At 44.8% G+C, this 27,300-nt stretch overlaps 1 protein-coding gene across 1 annotated transcript; it reads left to right on the forward strand.

Annotated features, from left to right (window-relative positions):
- Positions 1-1,268: 1,268 nt before the first annotated feature.
- SSPN (sarcospan) lies at positions 1,269-27,045 on the forward strand. The gene is made up of 3 exons (XM_062634806.1): positions 1,269-1,755; positions 14,135-14,221; positions 20,172-27,045. The coding sequence occupies exons 1-3, from the start codon at positions 1,450-1,452 to the stop codon at positions 20,535-20,537; spliced, it is 759 nt and encodes a 252-aa protein (XP_062490790.1). The 5' UTR covers positions 1,269-1,449; the 3' UTR covers positions 20,538-27,045.
- Positions 27,046-27,300: the final 255 nt, after the last annotated feature.

A 27,300-nucleotide genomic window follows, 5' to 3' on the forward strand; every position in this document is an offset into this window, starting at 1 on the left:
GGCTGGCCCATTTATACTGTTCCAGCTGATGGTGAGGCAGTACAAGCCCATGTGTCCTCACAGTGTTCTGTGACAGTGGTGGGAACAGAGCTGCACGCACAGAGGAAGGGTTTCAGTGCTCCGCTGGTCCTGATGCAGCTCCTGGCTCGTAGGAGGGCAATACATCAGGCTGTACACAACCGGGCCACGTGCCAGCAAAGCATTTAAGCACCTGCTTACCCCTAAGCTTTTGAGTAATTCCTCTGGTGTGAGCTAAGCACAGGCGTCGCAGCAGCCTCCCGCTTCCTATGGACTTCCCTTGCAAGGACACGTGCATGGCCACTGGTGTCACCTCCACAGGACTGCTCACCACCTACCTCCTCTTACTCCCTCCTATTTAATGTCTAACTCTTCAGACCTCAGTTCCCTGCCCTGGGACCCCCACCAGCATCCAAGATGCTGTTCTGGGGCTCCCAGCTCTGGGTTCACCTCCAGAGCACTTTTAGTGTGGTGTGCTATCCCCAGGCACAAGCATGAGCCAGCATGTGGACAAATTGCAACGATAACATGTCCACAGAAAGACATCCCTCTCTCTTTTAGGTAAGATAAACAATCTTCCCAGTATGGACAACTCGCAGCCCTGGAAACTTGCTCAGCAGATGTTCAGCTCTGTGCTCTGCGTGTATTTGTACAGAAGCACCAGTCCTCATTGCTGGTCCCTGTCTGCCTCATCATAAAACATGCCTAGCTGCGCTTTTGCAACTTTCAGGAAGAGACAGGATTCCTTTTGGCTCCCCAGGCTATTAATTTGAATTTTTATTTGTGTTAATTTCGTACTTTCCATACATGTAGTCAGCTCCCTCCCTCTGAAATGCACCTATTTGATCTGATTCAGCTGGTGTATGAAACGTGCCTGTTGTGTGCCTGGTGCTGTTTGGGTTCACTAAGTTACACTCTGCATGCCAGCAATCCCCAGGGGAGCCACGGCATGATGAGCTCCTACCTGCTTGCTCAGTGCACAGGCACTTGATCACTCCCGCCTCCTTGGTGAGACAGGCTTCCCTCCTGTTTATCAGCTGGCAATGCAGACTGCCTGCACACTCTTTGCCTGTCCAGCTCCTCCACAAACACGCACACTCGTGTGCGCTCACACCTATGTGTGTAAGCTGTGGTGGCACGCATTCTCAGCTGTGTGTACACGGCCAGTCCTTGTGTGTACACAGCAGAGCCGGTGCCTGCACGTTGGCAGTTCACTACCCCCCTTGAATCCCCCTCTTCTCTGGGCTATATGTGGCATTTTGAAGCTCTGACAATCTGCTCCAAATGTTTTCCATATTTGTTCAGCCTCCTTGATTCAAATACCAGGAACAACTCAGCCAGCACAAAGCAAAGCTTTGGGGGGCAAAAAACCTCACACCCCCATCAGTGTGCGCACACACACACGCACGTGAAAACCTAAAGTTCATCGGCATGGGAAAGAAGGAGAAGAAACCCCAGCACAGCACGTCCCTGAAGGCACCTGAAGGGGAGAGAGGCACTGACTCGAGCAAGACGCAGGAGTCTGAGATGAAGAAGAAGAAGCGGAAGAAAACCAAGGGGGATCCCAAAGCTGGCCAGGAGGAGGAATCCCATACTTGTTGTGGCTGCCGTTTCCCACTGCTGTTTGCTTTGTTGCAGCTGGCATTAGGCGTCTCTGTAACAGTGCTGGGCTTCCTTATGGCAGGCATCAGTTCTTCTCTGCTAGTCAGAGACACTCCATATTGGGCTGGGATAATTGTAAGCATAAAGTCTGTTTCTCCATAAAGTGCCTTTGCCAGCATTAATGCAAGTTGCATGACGCTCCACTTTAGACTAACCAACTGCATGCACAACACCATTTGAGTTATGCTAACTAAATATTCCTGGGATTAAATGTCTGGGTGTACTTTTCCAAGGAAACTGCTCCTGCAGAATAACACAATCTTTCTTATTCTTCCCTGCAATACCCAACAGACCTTAAGTAAAATGCAGGGTTGCTGTTCACTAGATGTATTTATTAACTTCTGCTTTGCAGTGAACTCCTGTCTGGTGATGCTGAAAAAAAAATGCTGATTACTTACACTGCCTTCCCCGTTTCCCCACCAAATTGTAACAATCAGGTTTTAGAAGTGAGAGCGTAACTCTAGAATTTGCAACTTTTAGCTGGGTGTGTTGGTAATAATGAGAGGAGAGACATGGCTGTCTTTCCAGCTTCCTCGCTGTGCTGTGTCATAGAACCGCTGTGATTTAACCCTCTTCCTCCCTGCTGCTCCCACAGCTGAGGGACAGACCGCATGTGGCCATGGGGAAGGGGCTGGCTCAGTGGTGGGTAGCGTGGCAGGGAAAGAAAGTGCATCCCAGGGCCCAGCGGCCAAGTCACATGCAGTTCTGAGTGACGCGCCAGCCTCGCTGCATGGGCTGGTGGTGACGGGGTAAAGGGCAGGGTCCTGCTGGGTGTAAATAGGAGGCATCCCCAGTGGGGAAGCCTTGGCTGGTCCCAGCACCTGCTGAGGTGGGGAGGAGGTGAGGGGTCTCGGTGCTGTGCACAGTGTAGACCCGTGTGGTCAAGTGCTCAGGGATGTGTGGTTTGCCTGTGGAGGGACAGGGTCAGTGATATGATTCTGTGATTCTGTGATTCTGTGATTCTGTGATTCTATGATTATGAGCCTGGGATGTGCCTCGGATGTAATTTAGTGTGCATTTTTCCCCCCCTAGGCAGCAGGCTTCAGGAAAAATACATACTGAAGTGTTAGCACTGTTTTGTATGTTGTTAGACTGTAAGAACTCCCAGCAAATAAATTCATGTTTAGGTACTTACAGATTTCTTGATGCGCTAAACAGCTATGGGAGCCTCTTCTGTGAATGTAATTCTTTGCTAGTCAGAGGATTATCTGAACACCTGAACTGTTTAGGGTTTGCTGTATTAATCCTGTTGAATGACTTCCCAAAGAGTGGAAGGAGCAGGGCCTGAGCTGCTGAAGGAAGAGGTCTCTTACTCATCTGCTCCTTCTTGTTTCTCTTCCATCTGAAGAGGTATGTGATGTTTTGCGGGTGAGAGCCTGCCCTTGCTCGGGAGCAGAACTTCCTCCTGGGGTTTTCACTGTTACAAACCAGGGGATAGTACAGATGATAAAATAGCAGCATGTGACATTTTCACTGCTTTTGTTTATTTTGGGAATTCTGGAGGTCAGATGTTGCGTTTTCCAGACCACACGAGTAGTACCCCAGTTTTGAAATGGCTCTTTCACTAGAAAAAGCTAGGGAAAGAGTGAGCTGGACAAACTAGAATGAAGTTAGGCATATGAGAAAAGCCAACGAAGCAGCCCCTGGCCCATGTGAATGTCATCAGTGTCCAAACAGCATCCATCCGAGATATTCACATATGCCTGATCTCCCTCGGGGAGGCCTGAAACCCCTCAAAAGTTACTACTTTTTGAAAACAGAGCTGTAACCCCTCACTTTTATCAACAGCCACAAGTAGTAGTGACATTTAGATGACCACATCAGGCAAAGCTCGACCATGGCTGATGCGCTATGGGAGTAGTGCAAAGCACGTATCTGAGGGGCAAAATGCAGGAGGTGTGAAATAATGGTGCATTTACTTTGTTCCTGTGCTCTGATGTCACTTTGGAGGTATTTGGTGCTTACTGGGACATTGGATGGCAATGTCCAGGAACGGCTGAGATGGAGTTTCTGGGTGTGCAGGTCACAGGGTGCTGCTACTGAGCTGTGTAGTGGCCTCTGGAGAGCTGGGAGGGTAAACAGGTCTGTGAAGGAGGACCCTTGGCTATGACACCCTACATGTGGCTGGATGTCCTGTGGGCTGGCTCTTGGGCTGCTGTGAAAGGCTGCATGCAGGGCATATAGGTAGGGGTTGGATGACCCATGTGCTGCTTGAGAACACACTTCATGGCAGAAAGTGACTTCCCAAAACTCATTTGTTTGCAAAGAAATGAGCAGCAGAACAGAAAGATGTGGTGTAAAATACCAGAGCATATTTGTTTTAGTAGCATCTCACTCAAGTGCTCTTTTTAAAGGACTTGATTAGTATTCAGAATCAAGAACTTAAAAAATCTATTATGGAGACCTTTTTAGCAACATTAGAGATAATGGGTGAAGCTCATTCCTAGTGTTACTCCTTTGGAATTACACCAGGGCTGGATTTGACCCCACGGCTGTTAATGCAGCATGACATAAAAATGATGGAAAAGTGTAAATGTGTTAAATAGACCCTGATTGACTGAAAGGTTGGTTTATTTTCTTTTTTTTTTTCTTAATTAGTGGCAAAATGGTGATAGTGTTCCTTGCTGAAAATCAAGTGCTTTAGTGCATTGCCATGAATGAAAAGGAACTTCTTTAGAGAAGCAGCAACAGTAAAAAAGCTACCAAGGAACACCACGCAAGGCAATCTGAACTAAACTGGTTCAAAACCTGACTGCCTAGGTTTGTGAGAATAGCACAGGCCAGGAACTGGGTTTACCATCCTGTGGAATAAATGTGGCCAGTGATTCACTGACAGGGAGAGAAGGTCCTCAATACCCTGAGGGGTGCCTGGCACCAGCCCTTCCCTCCTGCAGCTCCTGCAGAAGGAAAAGATACAGCTTGTGTTGCATCAGAATCATTTCACCACGAAAGCTGGCTAAAACCTACTAGTTGGAAATGCATTTCATCTGAAATCTGTGGGACATGAGTCAGAAACCAAAGGAAAGGTTTATGGACAGAAACCACAGAGCCTATGTGATTTATCACTTCTGCTTCAGTCTCAACAACCTATTCCCTGTAAAATTACTCTTCCACATTGCTAGGGACAGGATAATAAAAACAATTAAAACAGGCAGGTGTTTGAAACATTTGTTTCACCTACCTGTAGCCCTTTACAGTGAAGATGTCTGTGCCTCTCCTCTCTGAGACCTGTCTGGGGCACCCAAAACTGCAGGCTATACCACCCTGGCAGTCTCTTTCTTCTTGCTGTTTTGAAGGAGCTTGGACAAAATCTTCACAAATCCACCCAAGACTGCAGGGCTTTATTTTTGCTTTTTTTTTTTTCCCCTTTTTTCTGTGTCTTGCCACTGACTTGCTGCATAGCTTTGGGCAAGTTACTTAACCTTGCTAAGACTTTGTTATTTCCCCTGTAAAGTGGGGTTAATAATGGCTATCTGTCAGCCCTTGCTTTGAGATACTCAGATGAAAAGTGTTGCAGAAACAGTAGATATTAATGGTATCCTTTTCATTCTTTTTCATTAGCCTGTGGCCTTTTGACACCCAGAAGAAGAAACGATGTATTTCCCCTTGAAAAATCTGCTCTTAGGTTATTTCCCGTGATCAAAAGTTGAGAGCATCAGAGTTTTCACAGGCAAGCTCCCTTCCAGCCCCGTTTTGCAGACTCAGGCAGTTAAGAAAGTTACAGAAATGCTCATCAGAAATGATTATCCAGGGTGTTTATTATTTCTGTCAGAAACTTATTTAAGATCCATCTATATGGTTGGATGTACACGAAACTGGGGGTTTAAAAGACATTAAGCAAAACAAAAGCTGTTTCTCAAGCAGCTCATGGCTCCAGGTGTCACTTATGTTATTGCAAAAAGTATCTCAAAAGATCTGTCAGGGGCTGAGCCCTCAGCCCAGGAGCTCTGATGCTTCTCCCTGCTCAGCCTTTTCATGGCCACATCTCCTCTGTGTTTCCCAGGCCAGAGGGTGCCTGAGCTTTACTCAAGGGGTAGCCACGGCTTGTTGCTTTCTGGCATCGGTGTGTTCAAGCATCGGCTTCTGTGCCCTGATGAAGTGAGGCTGATGTGGGGCTTTGTGGTGCAAAAGGCAGGCAGACTTTCAGCTGAAAAAGCAATTTAACTATTCTTCATTTACTTGGAGTAGGAAATGTTTATGTCTAAGTTTTTATATATTTTTAAAGAAACTTCAAAAAAAAAGAAGCCAAAACTTTAGGAAACAAATTCTTTGCTTTGAGCATCTCACAGACAAGTGAGACAAATGAAGATCCTGTGATGGCTGAAAAAAGCAGCTGTGAGGGATGGTTTGCAGGAGATGTGAGGCATTGCATGGCTGCACTGGGGAATGGTGCAAGGCAACCTGGGCTGGCAGAGGAGTCTGGCTGGCTTTCATGCTTCAAAAATCTTTTAGTGCTTGCTACAGCATAGGCAGCAAGCAGCCAGGACTATCCCCTGACACTGTGTATTCCTATCAGATGATGATAATAATAGAGATGTTTGTTTAATTGATGTACTCCTGCATGAGTCTGACTCAGATGGTAGGTCCAGCCACTGACTCAGCACGTGCTCATGGGCTGGTAAACCTGAGTGCCAAAATCAATAGCGCTGCCTGTAACAGGCAGTGCTAAACTAGCCTCTGCCTCTTCAGGCTGTCAGGGTTTGTGCCATTTTGAGGCTGGAAGGGCAGGAAGCTCCCTGCACGCAGCAGCCTCTTTGGCATGTATAGCTCTTGGCAAAGTCACTCTGGTATCCTGAGTTCCTAGGGAAGCAGCAAGACCCCTAAAATTAAGCTGAACTTTTGAAATGGTAGAAGATAACAACAGGGAGAGGCCATGAGCTGGGATTTTAATCCTGAAAATGGATGCAATGATGGTGATGCATATGACTGTTAAAAAGAAGCTTTGAGAATGTTGTTGTGAGATGGATGCTGAAGGAATGAAGCATTGTATACAGACATCTAGGGAAAGAAGGGTGGTACCGTGCTATAAAGTGATATAAGTTAGAAATCGGGGCTGTGCCCTCATGATTAGCTGGGGTTGGTTAAGCCTGTGCTCCTCTGGACTGGAATGAATTTGCTGTACCTGTAGCTGTTCCTATAACATAGATGGTTTCCCTGGCTCCATGTGACAAAGCAATTCGTGGGCCGCATTGTCTGTGACAGTTTCCCCACAGATGAGGCTCTATAGATTTTCCCACCTGAAAGCCTTTCTCACATGATAAAACTAGGCAAACCTGTCTGGGTGAACCCCTGTCAGCCTCCTTGCCTTTCTCTTTCCAGATCCTCACACCTGCTGGATGTAACATTTTTCCACAAGGCTGGATGCTCTGGCTGCACAGTGGTGGCCCTTCTAATCATCAGACAGCCACTTTCTGTGTGAGGCAATCTTTTTATCTTCCTAGAGAGGGTCAATAATTGGGAAGCATCCCCAGCTAGAGCAAAAGGCAACCGCTCCCCGTCTGTATTGATATGGGGGATGATTGACTATTCAAATCACCCCCGAAACGTGTTCTCTTTTAAAGCCCGAAAGAAGAGAGGTGCTTTCTTGTTAGCCCTGGCTCCTTGCTGAGGTTTTGTTGTTGTTGCTTTTGACACCTTTCCTACAGCAATTGTGGAGGTGGCTTTCAGTCAGGCTTTCCCTCCTGTATAGCCTTGCTGCATTTTTAACTTTTACTTGTTATTAGGGAAACCCATACCAATTTGAAATGAAAAGTGGCACTTTACGACTGTGCCATCAAAGCACCATTCCACTAATGGAAATTATAGGCAGGCAGGCATCCATTTTTTATACTAGCTAGCTTCAATTAGCCATGGGCTAATATCAAAAGGTCTGAGGAAGGACTGCCTTCAAGAAGAGCCTCCAAGTTTAGATATTTAATTGAACCTTCTCCAAAGTATGTGAAACTCTGGATGGTATGCAAGGTACTGTGCATGCAATATGCTATGGTGAGGTTTCCAGCGCTTGTTTGTAGCCATATATGTGTGTAGCACCAGAGCTGTATTCCTCAGAGCCCTCTGCCATTAAATCTCATCATTTTCTAAGAGTGACTATGCATTGTTGCTTCATTATCTCAAATCCATACTTCTATTTTGATCAGATATAAGTTGGAAAACTTTCATGGGAGAAAATGTTGAAATGTTCTGTAAGAATGGTTTGAGAAGGTCTGTGTGATAGCTGGTCAAGTGCTGATCTAATTTTGGACACCAGTGTGGTTTAGCCCCTTGGTCTAGCTACAACCTTGAGGGGAAGGAGGGAGGTAATCACAGTTCCTGGCTGGACTGTGCTTGTGCAAAAAGCCTAGGAAAGATTTGGAGAGGGAGATTGTTCAAACAGGTTTCCTCACCTGGGCAACCTTATGGCTATAGAGATCATGGTTTTCCATAGGTTTATAGTCATGGATACATCTCAAAGTCATTTTCATGTAGTGCTCAGCCATACTGCACTTCTTACATTGCGAATCACTACTGGCTCTCGGAACTTTTAACTTTTCTGGTTTTGTTTTTGTTCCCTCAGGCATTTAACCACCTAGCAGTATATTTCTGACTGAACAGCAGTAATGGACTGCTGCTACAGCTCCTGCTTTGGAAGTGATGGTAGCCCTTGACTTGGGAATTAAATCTTACCATAGCACAAGTGACCATTTCCTCTGCTGAGCAACTGACATAAGCAGCAAATATTGCTAAGGAAAAATACCATTTCATTTGATTATGAATGTTCTTGCAGGGTTTTGATGACTTTACAGAATTGGGCATCTGCTGTGGTATGTTATTGTATGTCTTGAAGGGACCTGTAGTAAAGACATCGTTGTTTTATTCTGTAGGTGGAGCAGGGATGGTCAGTTATGATGGGTTTTATCTCTGTTAAGAGAATGATTTCCTATTTGATGATGGCCTTTGCCTGCAACCACAATATACATGTTTATCATTATTGTTACAGCTATTAATTCTGGGAGCAATTTATATGCAACTGGACTGTGCTTAAACCTAATAAGAAATCTGTAAGCAGAAAAAAACATTAAGGTGCAATACCTCTGTGTGGCAAACTGGCTTCTTTTACGTGTGGTACTGAGACCCAGGGTGACCTGAGGTTGATGAAAGGTAGCAGTGAAAGCTGCCGGTAACACCAGCTTTCACTGCAGTTTCCTCAAACCTCATAAAGTGAATAATCATCAGTGCTGCTGTCTGCAGCAGCCTGTACAGATGTCTGGCATCAGAGATAATCCTGGTTTGTCACAGCAAAGCTGACAAGAAAATGTTAATTCTTACATCAAAGTCTATGCCCATTGGGAGTGTTAAATTTGATGGATAACATGGCTTCTCCATAGTTGTGAATAGGAGCTAAGCCTTGCTATATCTGATAAAGCAGGTTAGCCATCAAGCCAAATATCACCTCTGAGGGTAATCCAGAGACTTCAGAGATAGCTACTAGAGATAGAAAAGTTCTTTACCCTTGTCTCTACAAACAGAAAGATCCTTAGTGTTTTGAAGTGAGTAACGATAAAATAACTTGTCCATAATGAAAAGTTCTTCACTATTACAATAATCATTGCCCTGAAGGTTGAGAGGTTACATTCTTATTAAAAAGGAAGAGTCCACCTGTGGGTCTCAGCAATGCTGTGTGGTATTGCACCGTATATGCTTGAGAGGTATTGTCCTCCAAGGTGTTTGCTTTCTGCCCCTAAAGGTTGTTGCAGGAGGTTCTTGCTAACAAGCCCCCATACCAAGAGCTGATGACCTATACTATCTCTTTGTGAGTGGCTGCAGCATTTGTCTTGTGTTATGGCATAGACCAAAGATGCTCCTTTGAACCAGATTGTTGCCTCCTTCCTTTATTTCTTGGTGGTTTCTAACTCTCCCTCTTTACCCACGTGCCAGAGTTTCAAAGATGCTCTGGGTAGGAAACAATTTGCTGGCGAAAACCACCTAGTCTATAGCAACACTCAGGCTAAAACTGTAGCAGTAACAAAAGAAAAGACAGTTTCACAAGTAGACAAAGGAGAGATGCAGACATTAGAGAAATCTGTGGTTTGAAATCTGGCAAAATAAAGCAAACCACATTAATATATTAGCATGCAAAGGTAATGAATGCAAACCACAGCGGAAATATGTGCTTTATGCGTTCATATTTCCCCAAATTACATACATTACGTACCCATCTTCATCACTACCATGTGGTGCCCTTGTGCTGCTCGTACACCTTACGCTTAGTCCTTGCAGGACCAGAGATGAGTGAGCTGCAGGGAGTTGAGGACAGGGAGAGCGGCTCCCTTGCCCCAAACCTTGTGGTCCTCTCTGGGTGGCAATATCTGTGGGCTCTGTCCAAACACCCTTCTGCATTGCCATCTGTGTGTTCCTGTTGGAGATGACAAGCCTGTTTTTCTCACCCATGACACTTTTAAGAAGTGTCATAAGTTTAGTGGGAGGGACAGGCTTGGCTGATGCAGGAGGATGCTGGCACCATGCTGGGCAGGGTGTCAACCCGCTGAGTTTCAGTGGTAGCTGGAGCTCTTCAGCACAGTGATACCAGCTAAAGTAAAGCTGATGGTGAAGGATTTGGGGTACACAAAGGCTGAAACTGATCTTATTTACTGCTTGAGTTCTGGTTTTAAGATATGTAAAAGCATGCTCCTTGCAAGTATTGAACGTGTACTGTGGTATGGTTGCAGTCTCACTGTTGAGCCATCTATTTTGCTGCAGTGTGTGAGGCTCCAAGCTGTGAGAAACACCCAGTTGTGCTAGCATGCAGGGAGAGCTGGTTTGCCAAAGTCCTGAAGAGCCAAGGACTGCACACTAGATCTCCGTGAGTGCAGGGATCCTTCCAGGCAAATTAACTGGGACCCACTCTTCAATGCAGTCGGGTCAGGTTCCGTTCCTGATTAAATCCATAGAAAATTGATTCAGTTCTCATGACAACAGGCTCTAGCCCTCTTTGGGGTGGGGGCAACTTGGAAAATGTCTACTTCAACTTTGTAGTTTAAAACCCAATAATTCTTAAGTGACTTTTCCACCCTGAGATGTTCCTGCGCAGTGGAAGGAAGGTCTATTGCTTCCCATGAAACAAAAAAGTAGTATTGAAACTTTTCTACAGCATAAACTTCTCAAGTTTCTTAGCCAGCTCTAGTAATGAGCTGTTTTCCCAGGATTGTGGACTGGGATGTTTCCCAGGGTATGCCTTAACCAAAATTAAATCTGTACCCTTCCTAAATACTTCTGTATTGCATTCGGGTCTTTTTCTAGGCAGCACTTTTCTAAATATAAATTCTTTCTTTGGACAGCCTTTCATACCACTACCTATTCTGCAAATGGTGTTAGTCCATCTGGAAATTTTGAAATAGGATCTTGAAATGAAGTTGAGTTGAAATTTACTCAGCACAGAAATACATATTTCTGGCTTTCCAGATTACGGTTACAAAAGCTGATCTAATTAACTGCTATTCTGCAGCTCTTATGGGATCTATTTTATTTGTATAACAAATACGTATCGACTGGTGGCAAGCAAGTGCTAAAGCAAGTTCAACTGCATTTTATGTTGTGTGCTTAGTCAATAAGGCATAGGAAATGTATGCCTCACGCTGGGATATTGCAGTGGCTATTGAAGCATTAGGACACAGGATTACCTAATGCTACTTAGCAATCAGCATCAACAGCATCCGTAATGTGCCTGCAGCTGTCTTAGTTACTTAGCGGGTTCTAAAAAATATTTAGCAGAGGATTTTTAAAGTTATTCTGTTACACTTCACAGGTATAATTCAAAACTGGTCTATTAATAATGTATAAAATAGGAGCATAAAGCCGTTTTCTGTATAAATGTTCCACACTTTGGTTTGCTCCAATGATCGAATTTACCTTTAAAGAACTAAAATGTAAAACGTCTATGGGTCATAATTCTCAGCAACATTATTTTTTACTTTTAGTTGCAAAAATACGCATCCCTGGTTAAAAGCAAATGTTGGCATATTGTTATAAAAGAAATATTTAAGCCTTCTGAAATATCCTGCCCAAGACTCGCTGGAATCCTGACCCAGTGTAATCTTTTCTAAGTACCTCTCTACAAGTGTGCCTCTTCAAGTACCCCTGAGTATATTATTAAAATCCCAGAGGAACTTTAGAAAGCACATGCAGGAATGGAAAACCTTTTTAAACGGCAGTCTTTTGTATGGGAAGCTTTCTGAAGAGACCTGATCCTGCCACATGGAAATCTGGTGGGGTTTTTGCAGAAGCTGTGCGAGGCACTTGGTGGTAGAGAGAGTATCCTACTGCTGGTATCTGACTCTGCCTTCGGCAATGAATGCAGTTCTGTCGGCTTTCTGTGGGAAAACAGGCACAGTCCCATGATGTCTCACAGGAGTAACCTGAAGGCAAATCTGGCCTCGGTTCCTGTAAGCATAAATGCCTACTAGTGTAGCTGAAGCAAAGCAAGTCTAATTTATTGCTCATAACAAGGTCCTTCAGCACCAGATCCTGCAGATACTTAGGTTTAGCTTTGACATGAGCAGCCCCTTTGATTTCACATGAATTTGGGCATGTAATGTTAAGCGAGTATATTTAAGAATATTTTTTAGTTCTCACTTCATGTTCTTTCCTTCAGTCACTGCTGCCACTGGAGGAATTTATCATTTGGGTATCACTAGATATGATGTCCTTAAGATTTAAGTTTTATGGGCATGTTAATTGAATTAAAAGATTAATACACAGTCCAAGGGAACAAGGACGTAGGTAATTAATCCTGAGAAATAAAACATGGGTGAGTCACGTAGAAGCACTATAGGGCAAAAAGAAATCCAGCACTGAAGGACCTTTGACAAGGAAGGTTGTTTTTTCCCCCGACAGCCCTGTCAGCTATGGCTGTCAACAATAAAAAGAAGAAAACAAATAAATTGGAGGCCATGTGTAAGTCATAGGACCAGAATATAAATACACATGACATGGAAAGGAGTAAATAATACTGACGCTTTCTTTAGAAATGTTCTCGGGCAATACTTCTATTCATGTCCTACTGAAATGACATGAAATAAAACTTTATGGGGAAAAGTGTTATTAATCACACAGGTTCTTGAGGGCATGACTACCCGTGTATTGAGAGGCACTCTTCCTTCACAGGGCTGGTGCCTAGTGCCTTATACCAATAATGCAGATATAAAGAAAACTGGGGTACTTTACGCATCAGATCATAAAGGAAATGTGTTTCACCATTGCTGTCTAGGAAGACACTTATGCATTTTTCACTGCAGGTCAAGCAGTTCCCTATGGAGCTGGATATCTGGATGTGAACAGCAGTGCCAGAACACACAGCAAGCAGGCAGGGATGGGGCTGTGAAGGAGTCCCACACTCCTGCTGGCATCTCCATGGTGTAGTCCCACCCATGAGCAAAGGCAACTCACACCTGGGTCTGGCCTGAGAGGGCAAATCCCACTGCTCTGGGAAAGCAGAACACCTCAAATTAATGAGACGTCTTCAAACCCCCTGAAGTAAAATGAAGGGGGGAAAAAATACAGTTTCTTGCTGTTGTCACTGAGAATTTAATACCTATCATTTATAATCAAGGTGCTCCTAGCAAGGAGGTCAACACTTGCTCCTGGCCATGTGTGAAGACAAGACCTCTGAAAGCATGCTGGCTGATCTCAGCTAAGGTCCCTTCTAATGCTTATGATACTGGGCTAGCTCCTCAGAGCAGGATCTTCCCCCTTACATGGCTGGAAAATGCCTTCCAGTGAATATATGCTCCTGCAAATAAATCTCAATCTTTAGAATGAATAATAAAGACAGTTAAACCAATAATAAAGTACGTAAATACTTTTTCATTGCTGTTAACCTTCAGAAATTACTGCCGCAGGGCTAAAATGCAGTGTCAGGTTGCAGGAGAGATGTCTTCTTTGAGAAGGTGTCTGCTCTAGGAAAGGGTCAAAGCCACCCGTATAAACTGTGCAGCTTCTTATCCAATGGCAGCTATGGTTACTGATTTACAACTTGCACTGGTGACAAAAACCCTGGCAGCACCCAGTGGTACACAGAATGGTGCTCTTTGGGCTTGCAAGTTCAACTTCATAAGACTTCTGCTCCTTTTTGATCATTAGTTACATAGACAAAACCTCAAAATAGATCCTCAAGGCTATTGCTGGGCTGTGTCTTTGTAGATCTGATTCAAAATGTCCCTCTGAGTAAGTTTTTCGTACATCAGTGCCTGTAAAGTAAAAGTTCTTCCCTCCTCGCAGGTGCATCCACAGGTACGAGGCTCTTACATGCATGGCTGTAGCCCCTACTTGGACAACTTCACTTACACACTGCTCCTTGAGTTACGGTCCTGCTAACACAGAAAGGTGTTTGGGCTTGAAAAAAAAAGGAAATAATTATTTTTGTGGCTTTGTTAGTTTATTTTCTTTAACTTTGACACATTTTATATGTCTTCTGTTGCAGGTCTGTGTGGTGTCCTTAGTGGGATTTGTTATGCTTTGCATTTCATACCAACCTGATGAGAAGACGTGTGTGCAGTTCACAGTAAAGGTACCTCAACTTTAATTTATTTTCCTTCTCATGTTGTTAAATAGAAAAACTGATACTGGAGATATTTTTAAGACCACATGAAAAGAAGTGAAAATGCACCTGAAATGCAAGAATGGTTTTCTGGTATTTTCCAGGCAGCTAAGGAAGAAGCTGTAGCCTATAAAGGAGAAACTATAATAATGAATATTTCAAATCAGAGCAGTATCAGAACAAATCAGAACATGTTTTTTTGTTGTTTTTTTTTGCCATTTTTTAAGAATATCAAAGAGATCTGAATCAACAAAGCTGGAATAACTTGGGAAGTGTTCGGTGAAAGACTGAGGGTTACTGATAAAGTAGAAATACTCATAGAGAGTTGGAGCAGATGTAGGGTGGTATAAAATGGGTCCACTTTAATCAAGTTTTAATTTTTAATGTGATCTAAGAAGCATCTCAGCATCTTCCCAGCAGATTTGCTCCTCACCATGATATAAGAAACTGCATAGGCACAAGTGGCTATAAAAAATTGTGGCTGCAAATCTCTACCTGCCCACCTCCATGGCTGGGGATAGAGAGGCTGTACCTGAGCACTGATAGCTATGTATCAGCACACGGTGCCTTGTGTCAGGGTGAGGCACTAGTGAACATGGGAAAGCATTAGCCAACCATAGAATAAAGCATTCTTCCACTAAGCAAATTCCCATCTGAGCATTGTAATAGAGGTGCAGAAACCATGCACCATGGCCTGCCTTAGTCCCCAAACCTATTCTTCATTGACACTGGTAAATGGCTAGAAAAGAAAGGCTAAGAATGCTTGGTCCAGATGGGGCATTTTTAACACCATTTTCCTGGGCTATTTTTTCTTATTATTGTAATTTTCCAGGCTCTTAATATTTTGCAGACACATAACAACCAAGAAAAATACTGATGCAAGCAACACAAAATAACAGTGATTATTAACTGAAAAAGGCAGAAGGAAATAAAACGCAAGGAGTGGCTTTTGAAACCTGGCATTCATCCTCGCTTTAGAAATTAGACCCCGGTGTGTCTTTTGTGCCTCTCTCAAGCTTCTCCCATACTTACATAAAGAAAGGGAGAAGAACAACAATTGTTTCTGCCCTTTGATTGCCTCCTCATTCTCACCCATCACCTTTACACCCGCAAGTAAGCCTTATAGCTGCCCAGGGAGCTGCAGGGCTGGGCGGGAGCTGCCACGCCAGGCTTTTTATTGCTTGCCCTGCAGCATTAAATTGAACTTGGCATCCGAGCAGGAAGGGAGTCATCCCTCGTGGTGGGAACGGCATGTTGGGCTGGGCAGCTCAGATGTCTCTGCCACCCTTAGTAACACCGCCCACCCTGGCAGTGAGGAGCATGAGCCATCGCTTCAGCGAGAATGTAGAAGTGCTCCCCAGGAAATGTAAAATGGGTCATTCCTCATCCCCTGGCAGAATTAGAGCTGAAGTCTCCCTTGAAAGACTTCTGGTTCGGTCCATAGCCCATGGGCTCCTGCCTACCCGAGGCATTCTCCTCCCCAAAATCTACCTTCCCCAGGTTTCCTATTGCAGCATGCCACAAAACTGCATCTTGACCAGGCTTTTCATCTCTCCTGTCCTATGTTCGCACTGGGAGCCATTGTTCCACAGTGCCTACCCCCTTTGCTGCCTTTCTGAAGAAAGGGCTTCTGGCTGCAGAGCACATACCTATTTTAAACCAAGTTGGAGCTAAGAGTCTCCTCCAGCCCTTTGGTCATACATCTCACTTTAGGACTCATCTAAATCCCCAATATCACTTTTCAGATCTTCAGATGTCAGTGAAAGGTGTCTCTGAACCAAAAAATGTCACAAGGCTGAGGATGCAAAATTGCAATCATGAGACAAAGCCAAGTAACTCTGGTCATTCTCTCCTGCTTGGGGGCCTGATGTTTCGTCTAGCAGCGTGGTTGGGTTCAGCCCTATCTGCTGTGTCTCTCTTCCCAGGGACTTGCTCCCTAGCCGAGGCCCTGCCCTCAGGCTGGTGCCCACTGAAACTGCACTGGCTGCTGAGCATCACCCTAGAAGAAAATTTTGGCTGGACTTCTCTGCAGTGCAAAGAGCACCCTGGAACCCCTTGCCTAGCCCAAGGGTCACTTTGGAAGGAGGACCATACACAGTCACAGGCCTAGGGGATTTTGGTTAACCCCTGAGGTGACTCTATGACCACTGTGAGTGACTCCCTCGGGGTGGGAAACAGCAGGAGACATGTGCAGTCCTCTCTGCCTTCCTCCTTCTCAACAGCTGCTTCTTTCATTTCACACTTGCATGAGCCCTGGATCCTGTTAAAGGAGGAGGTGTTAGAACTCCTTTTGGCAGAAATCTCTTCATGAGACTGAGGGTATTCACAACACCCTGTGCATCCAGGGAAAAGGAAGACCACCACCCAAAGGGAGGGTGGCTTTGCACTTTGGTGGGAGCAATGGCAAGTCCCAGGCTAAATTTCTGCCTTGCCCCATCTCTGCATCAGCAGGAAGCATGCTCTGTAATATGGCAAAGCCACATGTCCAGCTATTACTTGTGTATTTGAGAGGGGACATCCTCTTCCCTTGTCCAAAACCAGCCAACCAAAAAACCCCACATAGGAAAATCTTGAGATCTCCTGTGGACTTCCTGGGCTATCTGCTAATATTTGACAGATCATTCACTGTGGTCCTCTTCACAGCATCTTCCACAGTAGCATGACACCCTCCTGCTCGCACAGCCCCAGCTTCCCACACCATAGCACACACTGCGGTTCCTGCTCCCTGCACAGGGAGCCTGAGTCACTACCACCTTCAAAAGAGGTCCCCTGGATCCATGTCTGCAAACACTTCTGGTTTCACTGCTGACAACTATGAGAAGCCTTTTCCACAAGGAACTCGATCCATCTTAGGTTCTTGAATTTTATTTGGCACAGAGCAAAACTTTTGCTAGTAAATATTGTTAAAAGATTCTTCTTCATATAAGGAACCTGGAGGAGGGAGAGCTGCCATGCTCTGACCTCGTCATATGATGTCTCTTCCTGCTTCCTTTTCCTCCTTCTATTCAAACAGCAATTGCAATGCCTATCTCTCTGAAGCTGTTAAAAAATGGTTTTCCAGTGGCAAGTTATGGTTGTGGGCAGAGCTTACTACAAGGTTGTATTTGCGAAGTTGCCTCCAGGGCTGGCATGTGGTTGATCTGCTGATGGGATCTCAGCACTTGTTGTCTTGTACTCCCTCACAGGCAGTACTTGCATTTGCCTCACCTTTGATATTTGGAAATGTGTTCATTTTCAGCAGCTTGCAGAGAGATTCCTCTGCAAACATCTTGTGAGAATAATAAGCTATTTGGAAATCGCCAATGGCCCCATGCATCTCTGTTCAGCTCTGAGGATTGCTGGAAGAGCTGCCCATGTAATTTGGATACTGGGATTTCCTTCCCTTTAGGTACAGAACAAGCAAATTCTTGCTTACTGTACTTGGAGTGTAGCTTAGGCTGTGGATTTCACCCTATTTTGTCCTGACTTTGGGTAGAAGTTGGCAGCTGAATAAAATACCTGCCAAGGGAGAATCAGGCACATCGTGTAGTCTTGGCTTAATATCTCATTTATTAGGGAGGCCTGATTCTGTCTTCTGCTGGTGTGAATCTGGGGACTTCCAGACAGTCCACTAGGACTCCTACATTGCACAACTTTCATCCCTCAGAGAATGTCCATTTTCCGTTTTCTCTATCAAACACATTTGCACCATCTTTTAAAGTAATGCCGTCAGTTTATGAATTACCATATCTTTGCTTGTAAAGGGGCCCATCAGTCAGTAGTTCTCCATTTTTTTTCTGTGGTTTATATGAGGAGGTGTCCCCATTCTCCAACTTCACCTTTCTTATGGACCTTTTCCTTGAAAGTTATTGCATTTAATAAGAGCTACCCTCATTTTGAAACTGCTCTTGGTTTAAGGCTGCACAGGAAGTCAATAAATTTAATAGTAGCCAAGTCCTGCAAATTAAGATCTTGCTTTAAGGATTTGGTGATCTGGGGAGAAAATTTATACAGTGCTTTAAGATCTGTAATAAGCCCAAATATTTTATTTTTCAAACTGGCAAATGAATAGGAAGATTGATTCAATGCTGTAGACAGAAGAGAAATACACCAGGAACATGAAATTTATCAAGACATACATACTTGGAGTTTCAAGGTCATAAAAAATGCTTTTATATTGATAGTTTGCTTGCAGTATTGAGGTTAAGAAAGAGAGAAGCTGCTGTTTAAAATAACAGATTCCCAACCATGCCATGTGTCTGACAGATAAGACGCCAAGAAAAATAAATGTTTCTACAGTGCTGAACAGAACCAAAAATGCTATTTTGGCTAAACACAGAATATGATTTTAAAATACATTCACACATATTTTGTATGCAGCACAGCAACTGCCAGTTCCAGCTATCGAAAGTAAGGGAAGTCCATATGCTCTGGTATCTGAAGGTCTCAGGTGTAACTCAGAGCGACAAAGGGTCTGAGTTGCTGCCAGTTTCCATGTATTTGTGGGGGTGGATTCTACATAGCTACTCTTGATAAAAGCCACCCTATTTTGAAGCTACCACTGGTGCAAGGAGTAGTGGGGTGACAAATAGACCCTTGTTCTTCTCATGGCATACCGCTGAGATATAAAGGGCGCTCACTGCTCTTTCACACCTTTAAAGACTTCTCCTCCATGTTTATGGGGCAAGTTTTAGAGGGAGATTGAGCACAGCATGCACTTTTTGTGGAGATTTGAATTCGTGCTCCACAGTAGGACCTGGTAAGCAAGTAGGCTGGCTGCATTCACAGGGCCACAAGCAGAAGATCAGCCACCTCGCTGCCTGATTTGCAAGTATAAATCAGATTTGTTTGGGCATGCAAACCAAGAGCCGGGAATAACACATGAACAAAGTTTCAAAAACACCTACTTCTCAGTAGCCTGGGATGTCAGCCTGAGCCTCAGTCTGCTCAGCTCTGCTTCAAGGCAACTTTATCGATTTATCTCAGCTGATGACTCTGGCCCATGCAGGTACAAGGAAGATGCTCACTCCCTCTCTCTAAAGCTTCTGGCTGTATAGAGACATCGATTTCTCAGTGCTTTCTTCAGGTCTCAAAATTGCAAGGCAATACTCATATAAAATATGCAAGGCAGAAATACTGTTCTTGAGATAACCTGCTGCAATGGTTTAACCCCAGCCAGCAACTGAGCACCATGCAGCTGCTTGCTCAGTCCCCCTGCCCCTGGTGGGATGGGGAGGATAATCTGAAAAAGGTAAAACTAATGAGTTGAGATAAGAACAGTTTCACAATTGAAATAAAGTAAAATATAATGACAACAACAACAGAAATAGCAACAACAATAATAATAAAAAAGGGAGATAACAAAAAGAGAAAGGAATTAACCCCTATAAACACGTAATACAATTGCGCACCACCCGCTGAGGATACCCAGCCTGTCTCAGACCAGCAATCAATCAGTGGGTCCTGGCCAACTCCTCCCAGTTTGTATACTGAGCATGACATGCTGTGGTATGGAATATCCCTTTGACTAGTTTGGGTCTCTGCTCCCTCCCAGCTTCTTGTGCCCCTCCTTACTGGCAGAGCATGAGAGACTGAAAAGTCCTTAACTTGGAATAAGCATTACTCAGCAACAACTAAAACATTGCTGTGTTATCAGCATTATTCTCAGCCTAGATCCAAACCACAGCACTGTATTAGCTACTAGGAAGAAAAATAAGCTCTATCCCAGCAGGAACCAGCTCACTTGTTAAACTTTGCATCACTTGGGAGTTATAGCTATCTTGCAATTTTTGAAGAATACAGTGTCCAGGTAGTACATTGAATGCATGTGTTCCATGTGAAGTCCATATGCAAGTGTTCATTCTGTGTTCCTCATTACCCATGTAGCTGGAAAAAATGAGGATTTTTTCTTTATTTTTTCTTTTTCTTTGTTTTCTTTCAGTTGATGTATTTTCTCCTGAGCGCCGTGGGTCTGGTTGCCTGTGTTTTGGCAGTGGCTTTTGCTGCACACCATTATTTGCAGATGACAAAATTTACCTGCAACACCATCTTTGAGTCCTGCCAGTGCAAACTGGACACTGAAGACCCCCTTGGTAGAACCTTCATCTACCAGGATGCAGCTGACTGTGACAGCCTCACTAGCATGCTCAACCTGTACCTACTTCTGCAGATGGCTCTCAATCTGGTCACAGCCCTGGTGTGTCTATCGGCATGCTTCGTGATGTGGAAGCATAGATACCAGGTCTTCTATGTGGGAGTTCGGTTCTACTCTTTAACTGCTACTGAAGGCCAGAAACAGAAAGTGTAGTTCTGGGCTGGCAGGGGTTAGCCAAGGAATGGAAAATGTCAGCATACTGCCACCATAGACACCACAGATGGATGAGCATTTACAAGGTTTTTGACAGGGAAAAGCATTCACACAGTTTAATGAATACATTTTTCAATCATTTTAAGAGCATTTCATATGACTGCTCTTGCAAAAGGTCTCTTGTGAGATGATGTAGAGGTCACAAAGTCCTAAAAATGCAGCTGTACAAATACTCACCAAAGAGGATCTTTAATAGCCATAGACAAAATGAGAGCTTAAAAAATCATTGGGAACTCATCTGCAGGGCTACAGCTGTTAAGATAAAGGGTCCCTTTCCATCCCTGGTATCTGTCCTTGCCTTCAGAGAAGCTATACCAATTTTTATGAGACAAGGATCTGGTCCAAAGTGCTTAATTATAATTATGCTGATCATGCCTAGGGAATATATTGTCTCTTGGATGCTCTGGGCATAACCCACACTAACCTAATGAGGGCTTAACATATGGAAAATTAATAAGGGAGGTCAAGATTCTTCAAATGAAGGTTGAGACCAACAGCAAAGTGAATATAAACAACCGCCATATAAAATATATGTAAGACTTTTCAGAGTGACTAATGATACAGGTTACCAATTACTAATAAACAACAATATGAGTGGGTTCACTAATGGGAATCTGGGGATATTTTTGATCCCCAGACAGATTCCTCCCCACTTTCAGAGAAAAGATCAGTTAAGAAACCTTGAATTGCACTCCCAAAGTGGAGGACCCTAAATCACTAGTCACGTTGAAAACTATGTTGACATTGCTCTAATTGCAATCCCAGGTCCCAAACCCGGTGTCTAACCAGTTCCACCAATTATATTCCAAGCACAAAAGGCCAAATGCATTTTTGGTGTAACTCCTCTGAAGACAATCAGCCTTATGAACCAGCAGTGGAGTTGGGCCAAAAGCCCTGAAAGATATATCCCTGCAACAATGAATGTTTTTAAAATGGGGTGGAGGGAGGGAAGCAAGAAGAGACTGCCAGTCTCCCAAAGACATCATTTATAATGATGAAGGCAAAAGAACAGCTTTCTTAATATGCAGTATAGAATAACAAACCACATTCAAGCAGTGCTTTTTCACTGTGAAAGTGTGGCTCTAGAAGTGCTTTATGACTTACTAGCCTTATACCATGACAAGTATGTTGGTTTGTCCCTTGAACTTACATTTCTACTAGCACAGCATGGACTTCCAAATGTAGGAGCAATTCCAAACTGGCAGCATTTTGCACTGCCTGCTGATAGATATCTGTGCAAGGGCAAGCCAGCTGGTGCTCACACCCTGCCATAAATAGGGATTTCCCTATCCTGGCCAGGACATGGGTGTCTCTGAGGTGGGATGGAGCAATCACATGCCTGAAAAACTGTGCCATAATCATTAGCAAGGAGGAAGCAAATAAAACTCCAAGAAGGCTTCAAAGAAGCAAAGCCTTTCTGTTTCTGCAGCAAAAATAGCCACCAGGAAGTCAAAACCCCAGTCTGGCAAACAGCTAGTTGTCTAAGTAGTTCTAATATTACCCGAAAACTCTTCCTTATGGTGATCATACATCATCCCAGGGCTAGACCAGTATACCTGCAGGATCAGAAAATCTCAGTGTAGTTAGGTCTCCTATGGTCCACCTGCAGCACTGCTCTGGGTATGTACTCAAGTGTTTCTCATGGAATGCGTTTCTAGAGTAGACATAGTGTCACCAGGGTGCTCTTTGCCAAGCTGCAAAGAGAGGAGCTTCAGAAAATGAAGGATTTTGAGACCAGCTTCCAAATGGTCTTTTTTTTTATGCACCTAAAAATAGTAGTCACTAGTAAGCTTGACTGTGGGGCAATTTGCTTGCATACGTGTCACCACACACCCAACGTCCTAAGCCTGGCTCTCAGGCATGCTTGGAGCAAGCTGAGATAGCAGTGGAAGGTACAGGAAGGCTGGGGATGTAAGACCCTGCTGTCAGCATTGGCGGGGCCATCTGTGTGGTGCCAGGAACCAGTCTGTCTCCTCAAATCCATTGGAGTGTGTTTGCAAGCAGCTCTTGTGGACCTGTACCACAGCCAGCCTTCTATACGAGATGGATGCACAGGCGTGCCTCTTCACCTGCTACTTGTACTCAGATGATGGTTTGTCCCCCCATTCCTCACATGACTCCAGCTGTGATCTCTGTGGAAGTGCACGGCAGAGGACAGAACTTCCTCCTACCTACAGGACCCTTGCTGTCCCTGCTTTTCCCTCCAGTCAAAAACGTGGTCTCGCCTCTGCAAAGAAGATAACAAGAAGCAGGAAAGGAATTGAGGGGAGGCTGAATGACAGCTGAGCTTTGGCCCTTTCTCCCACCCTTGCCACCAGGCGCTGCCCCCTGACGGCTAGTGAAGCAAGAGGAAGGCTCTGCTGGCAGAGCAGGGTATGTTTTCCACCCTGCCCTTTCCCAAATATCCCTGTTTAGAAGGTAACTTGGTGTGCAGGGCTCTAGGCTGTGCTGTCTGCAGGCTGGCAGCAGCAAGATGTTGTGAGAAACAGCTGTCCTGGCTGGCCCTGGCTGAGTGGCATTTCCACCAGAGCAGGCTTTTGTCTCCTTAATCCTTTGACCTCCATTTCACCCACGTTTTCACTCCCTGTCTCCCAACACCTCCAAAGTGCTGGGCTTCCAGAGGCCAGCTCTGTTAGATGGGGCTGGGCTTGCATTGCCTGGACTCTGCCTTACCCACTCCCGGGATTAAACTTGCTGGGACTCCTCTAAAGCGTGAAAGACATGGTGGTAATGATCTCAGAGTCCTGAAAATGCCTCCAGTGAAGCAACAGGGAAAAGATGGAAGATCTGGATAAGAGACCCTGCTCCACTGAGCAAGGTGCGCACCTTCACAGAAGTGCACCCTCCAATTCCGGGGGCCGCCGTTGCTGACTTCGGTTCACTGATCAGCGTGCTGCAGCTTAAACCTTTGCTCTGGAAGAAAACAATATTCATCATGTATTCTGGTGGTGCTTTGCTGCTTAATGAATAAATACGGAGCATTTTGATCTAGCAAAGACTAACTTCAGTATTTCCTCTTTATATATTCCAAGAGCATAAAATCCAAAGAGAAGACATGGGGAAATGGACATGGTAGCGTTCTGAACTGTTTCCCCCCAGTTTTACACATATTTTGCTTGGATCAAGATTTTCAGAAAGTACTAATTAAAGGTTTTTCACCAACCACAATATATTCAGACAGCTCCCTGCCTTTTCCCAATGTCAGAGTCCACATGGACTGCACCAAGAGAAAGACTGGGACTAAAAGGCTTGGAAAGGCCAGAGCTGTTGAATAAAAACACCTTTCTTTTTGGAAATGTATTCTCTGGGTGAATTCCACAGAAAGGAGTAGGATTAAACCGCTATGGACACACAGAATTTGTGAAGGGTTTGATGTAATTTACTCTCACAAACCCAGGTGGGATTCTCATTTGCACCCTGGTCACTTTACACTGTTTTCCCAGTGTAAAGGGGTTGTAAAGACAGCATCAATCATTTTTACACCTACTTTATGGCCATTTTACACAGGTGAAGGGGCCCTTTGTGTAAATGAGAACTCAAGCCCTAGAGAATTTAATAGAGAAGAGATCCTATCTATAGACTGCACTAGACCCTCTAATAGGGTCTATTACTGGGATATAACTCTCTACTGAATTTTATAGCTTGACTTAAAGATTGTCAGTCTTGATTAAATTCAGCTCTGCAGAACTTTTCCAAAGGTGACATGCATGCTCCTCCACCCCAAACACATGCAGACAGTGATGGTGTCACATGAATAACTGCTTGGTTTTTAAAAGGAGAAACAGCAGCTACCGCTTTCCTCTGGCTCTGACACATTTTGATGTTGTGCTATGCAAATACTGGAGCGACAATAATGGCAATGAAAAGGGAACCGAGACACAGCACCTTACACAGAGCCAAAATGTCACATTCTCAACCACACCGAGGTGGCAGCCACTCCCGATGGGGGGGCTGCATGCTGTGCCCCTCTCCATCCCCTGTTGCCGCTGGACAGACGTGCTGATGGGCGATGGGGAAGCACTGCTGGTCCTGACCCTGTGCTGGGGCAGCCACCAGCCCACTCCTCCCACCACCACCTTCACGTGATGGCCATCTGCACCTTGTCAGCCCTGTGTGGGCACCACTTGGAGCTTTGCCTAAAGAGCGGCTTTGCGCAACAGCGCTGGAAATTGCAATCAACTCACAGGGCTCATTTTTACTCTCTTTCCTTTTTTTTTCTTCACTCTACCAGCCAGTGCAATATTTGCTTTAGGGGCCTTTCGAAACAGAAAGCACGCTGCTGGCGTGTGAGAGGAGCCATGGTTCAGGTCCTCTATATTTAGAAAGCCAGGATGGCATGCGTCCTCTTGAAATTTTCATAGTCCCCTGCACCCCACCCACCCACCCTCCCACATACTCCTGCTTGCGTCTGGAAAATGCTTTTCGGTCTTAGCAAAGGGTGTTGGCTTAGGGGGATTCGAGGGACGTGCAGAGGAACAACAGCAGCTCAGTCCCAAGTACGAAGCGCAAAGCCTCCTTAAGGCGCGGGGCAGGCGGTGGGCACCCACCAGGCTCAGGCAGCTGAAGTCAGGGTTCTCTCCTGTTGTAACAAATCCCAAGGCAGGGACAAGTTTTCCTGAGACATATGCAAGCTCTCTGCCATGTCACATCAGGCAGCTCTGTACCCTCAGCTGAAAATGCCTTCCTGAGCTCATTTTTTAGTGGTCACACACGGTCCCCAGCATCTGTATCAAGAAGATGTATTTTGATGCTAATTCATGTCAGGGCTCTGCAGGTCCCACTCCCTGGAATTTCTGCTTTCTGCTCTGCTTCTGCCTTCTGTAATCACTAATCAGTAACATTTGTCCTCCCCTTAATTTGCTCTGTAGTCAAGTATTATAAGCAAAGATTGCATCTACAAAGTTGGGGTACTTTTGGGTTTCGTACCCAAAAAATCTTTTGGATTTGGATTTCCATGCCTTTATCCAAGCAAACAACTGAAAGGCTCATCTAAACTTCATTGAGGGTGGCTGGGGATTTCTTTCTTCTTTTTTTTAAGAAGATATGGGTAATGCATATTTCATGTGTTACCATAATGCTTTCCCTCTCCACAAACCCATCTTCACAATACAGCTTAGCCATTAAGGCCTGCTTACAGTGAGTGACTGCAGAGACAGCATGGATCTGAGACCCACCAAAGCTCACAAATGACTCCCTGCTTCACTGGGTTCACCAAGGTATTCCTGCCTGTAATGGGCATCTGAGAGCCAGTCAAATGCGAGTGAGAGCCCAGCCTGAAGCAGGAGAACAATCTGCAGAGGGTGATTTGAATTCTGTCAGCTGTATTAGGACAGTCAGCAGGGCTGACCTCAAGTTACAGGACATACAGAGAGTGACACTGATTGAGGCAGCCCTCTGCACTAAGAGCCCTGATTATCCTGGAAATGAAACATTTGAGAAAGGTAGGTTTTTAACCCCATTTCACTCTCTGTGGCCATGTAAAGAGAACTCCGCTTTTAAATGTCCCAAAACTAACTGAAGAAGGATTTATTCTTACTGCAGTGTGGGATATCTCTTTCACTAAAACTATGACAAGAGGACGCCTTTGCATATCTGTCCTCTCTGAGGCTGGCTGGAAGCGTCACTGCTGGATGGATGCAGAGCAATGTGGAGCCACCCTCACTTCTTTTTCTGGGACATTTTCTTCCAGCTCCACAGCTGCCAGTGCTGGCACAGGGAGGGCAGGGGAAGCTGATGGCCCAGATCCATAATGTGCCCAAGTCAACCAAGCCCTGGAGCTATCGCTGTCTTATTGAATATACCGGTCACTAGGGATTTGGTGGGATAGTTTAGGGAACAATCACAATGCAAAAATAGAAAACAGACATTTACACTTTCCCTTCCACCTTGCAAATCCAAGCAGGCAAGCAGCACGTCACAAGGGGAACCGAGGGGAGCTGATGGAAAAGTGAAAGCCTCCTGTCCTGTTTCACTGCTCAAGCCTGCAGATGTGCTGAGAAACAGTGAAACAGTACAGAAAACAAACCACCATAAATCAGGCAGTCTAAATGCTTTGGGGTTTCTTGATCCAAGGTGTTGTTAGGTCAGGAACATGAAAAAGAGTGTATTTGTATGGGCTTCTCCCTGCTGGTCTGAGTTTCCCAAACACCAGAGTGCTGCAACAGATGGGGACACAGGCAGCCAGGCTTTTTGCTGATAGACTTTGCTGTCACCACAGGAATTAGATTTTGTAAGCTATCATCTGGGCTGGGAGGTGGGGAAGGGCAGTTTATAGGCTGTACTCATGTATCTATATATATTCTGTTAAGGCTACTGTTTTCAGATTCAGCATTTTTCCTTATACATAAAAGGAAATGCTAGGATCTCAGCTTGCAAAATTCTGCACTTCTGGGTTAACAGGAGTGGCATTTCCACTGTATTTCTAATAAAACTTTTGTCACTCACTCCACTCAGGTTTCAGTGTTTCTCTTGCTTCCCTGTGTTCCAAAGTGGCAGGACTTGGCTCCTTGAGCATCTCCCACCAGCTCTGGAAACAGGCACCAGGTCTGCGTGCTGCGTGCGAACAGCCTCTGCTTAGCCAGGGCAGGGGAGGCACAATTTGCAGACTGGCTCCAGAGACATCCCTGCTCTCCTCCAAATGTGCTCCAGTCACTGATTACACCATTGTTCCTAGCAAATTGTCAAAAAAATCACAGGGAGACAG

This window comes from Pezoporus occidentalis, unplaced genomic scaffold (genome assembly GCF_034315485.1).
Source record: "Pezoporus occidentalis ecotype Australia unplaced genomic scaffold, CSIRO_AGI_Poc_V1 ctg44, whole genome shotgun sequence".
Taxonomy (NCBI): domain Eukaryota; kingdom Metazoa; phylum Chordata; class Aves; order Psittaciformes; family Psittacidae; genus Pezoporus; species Pezoporus occidentalis.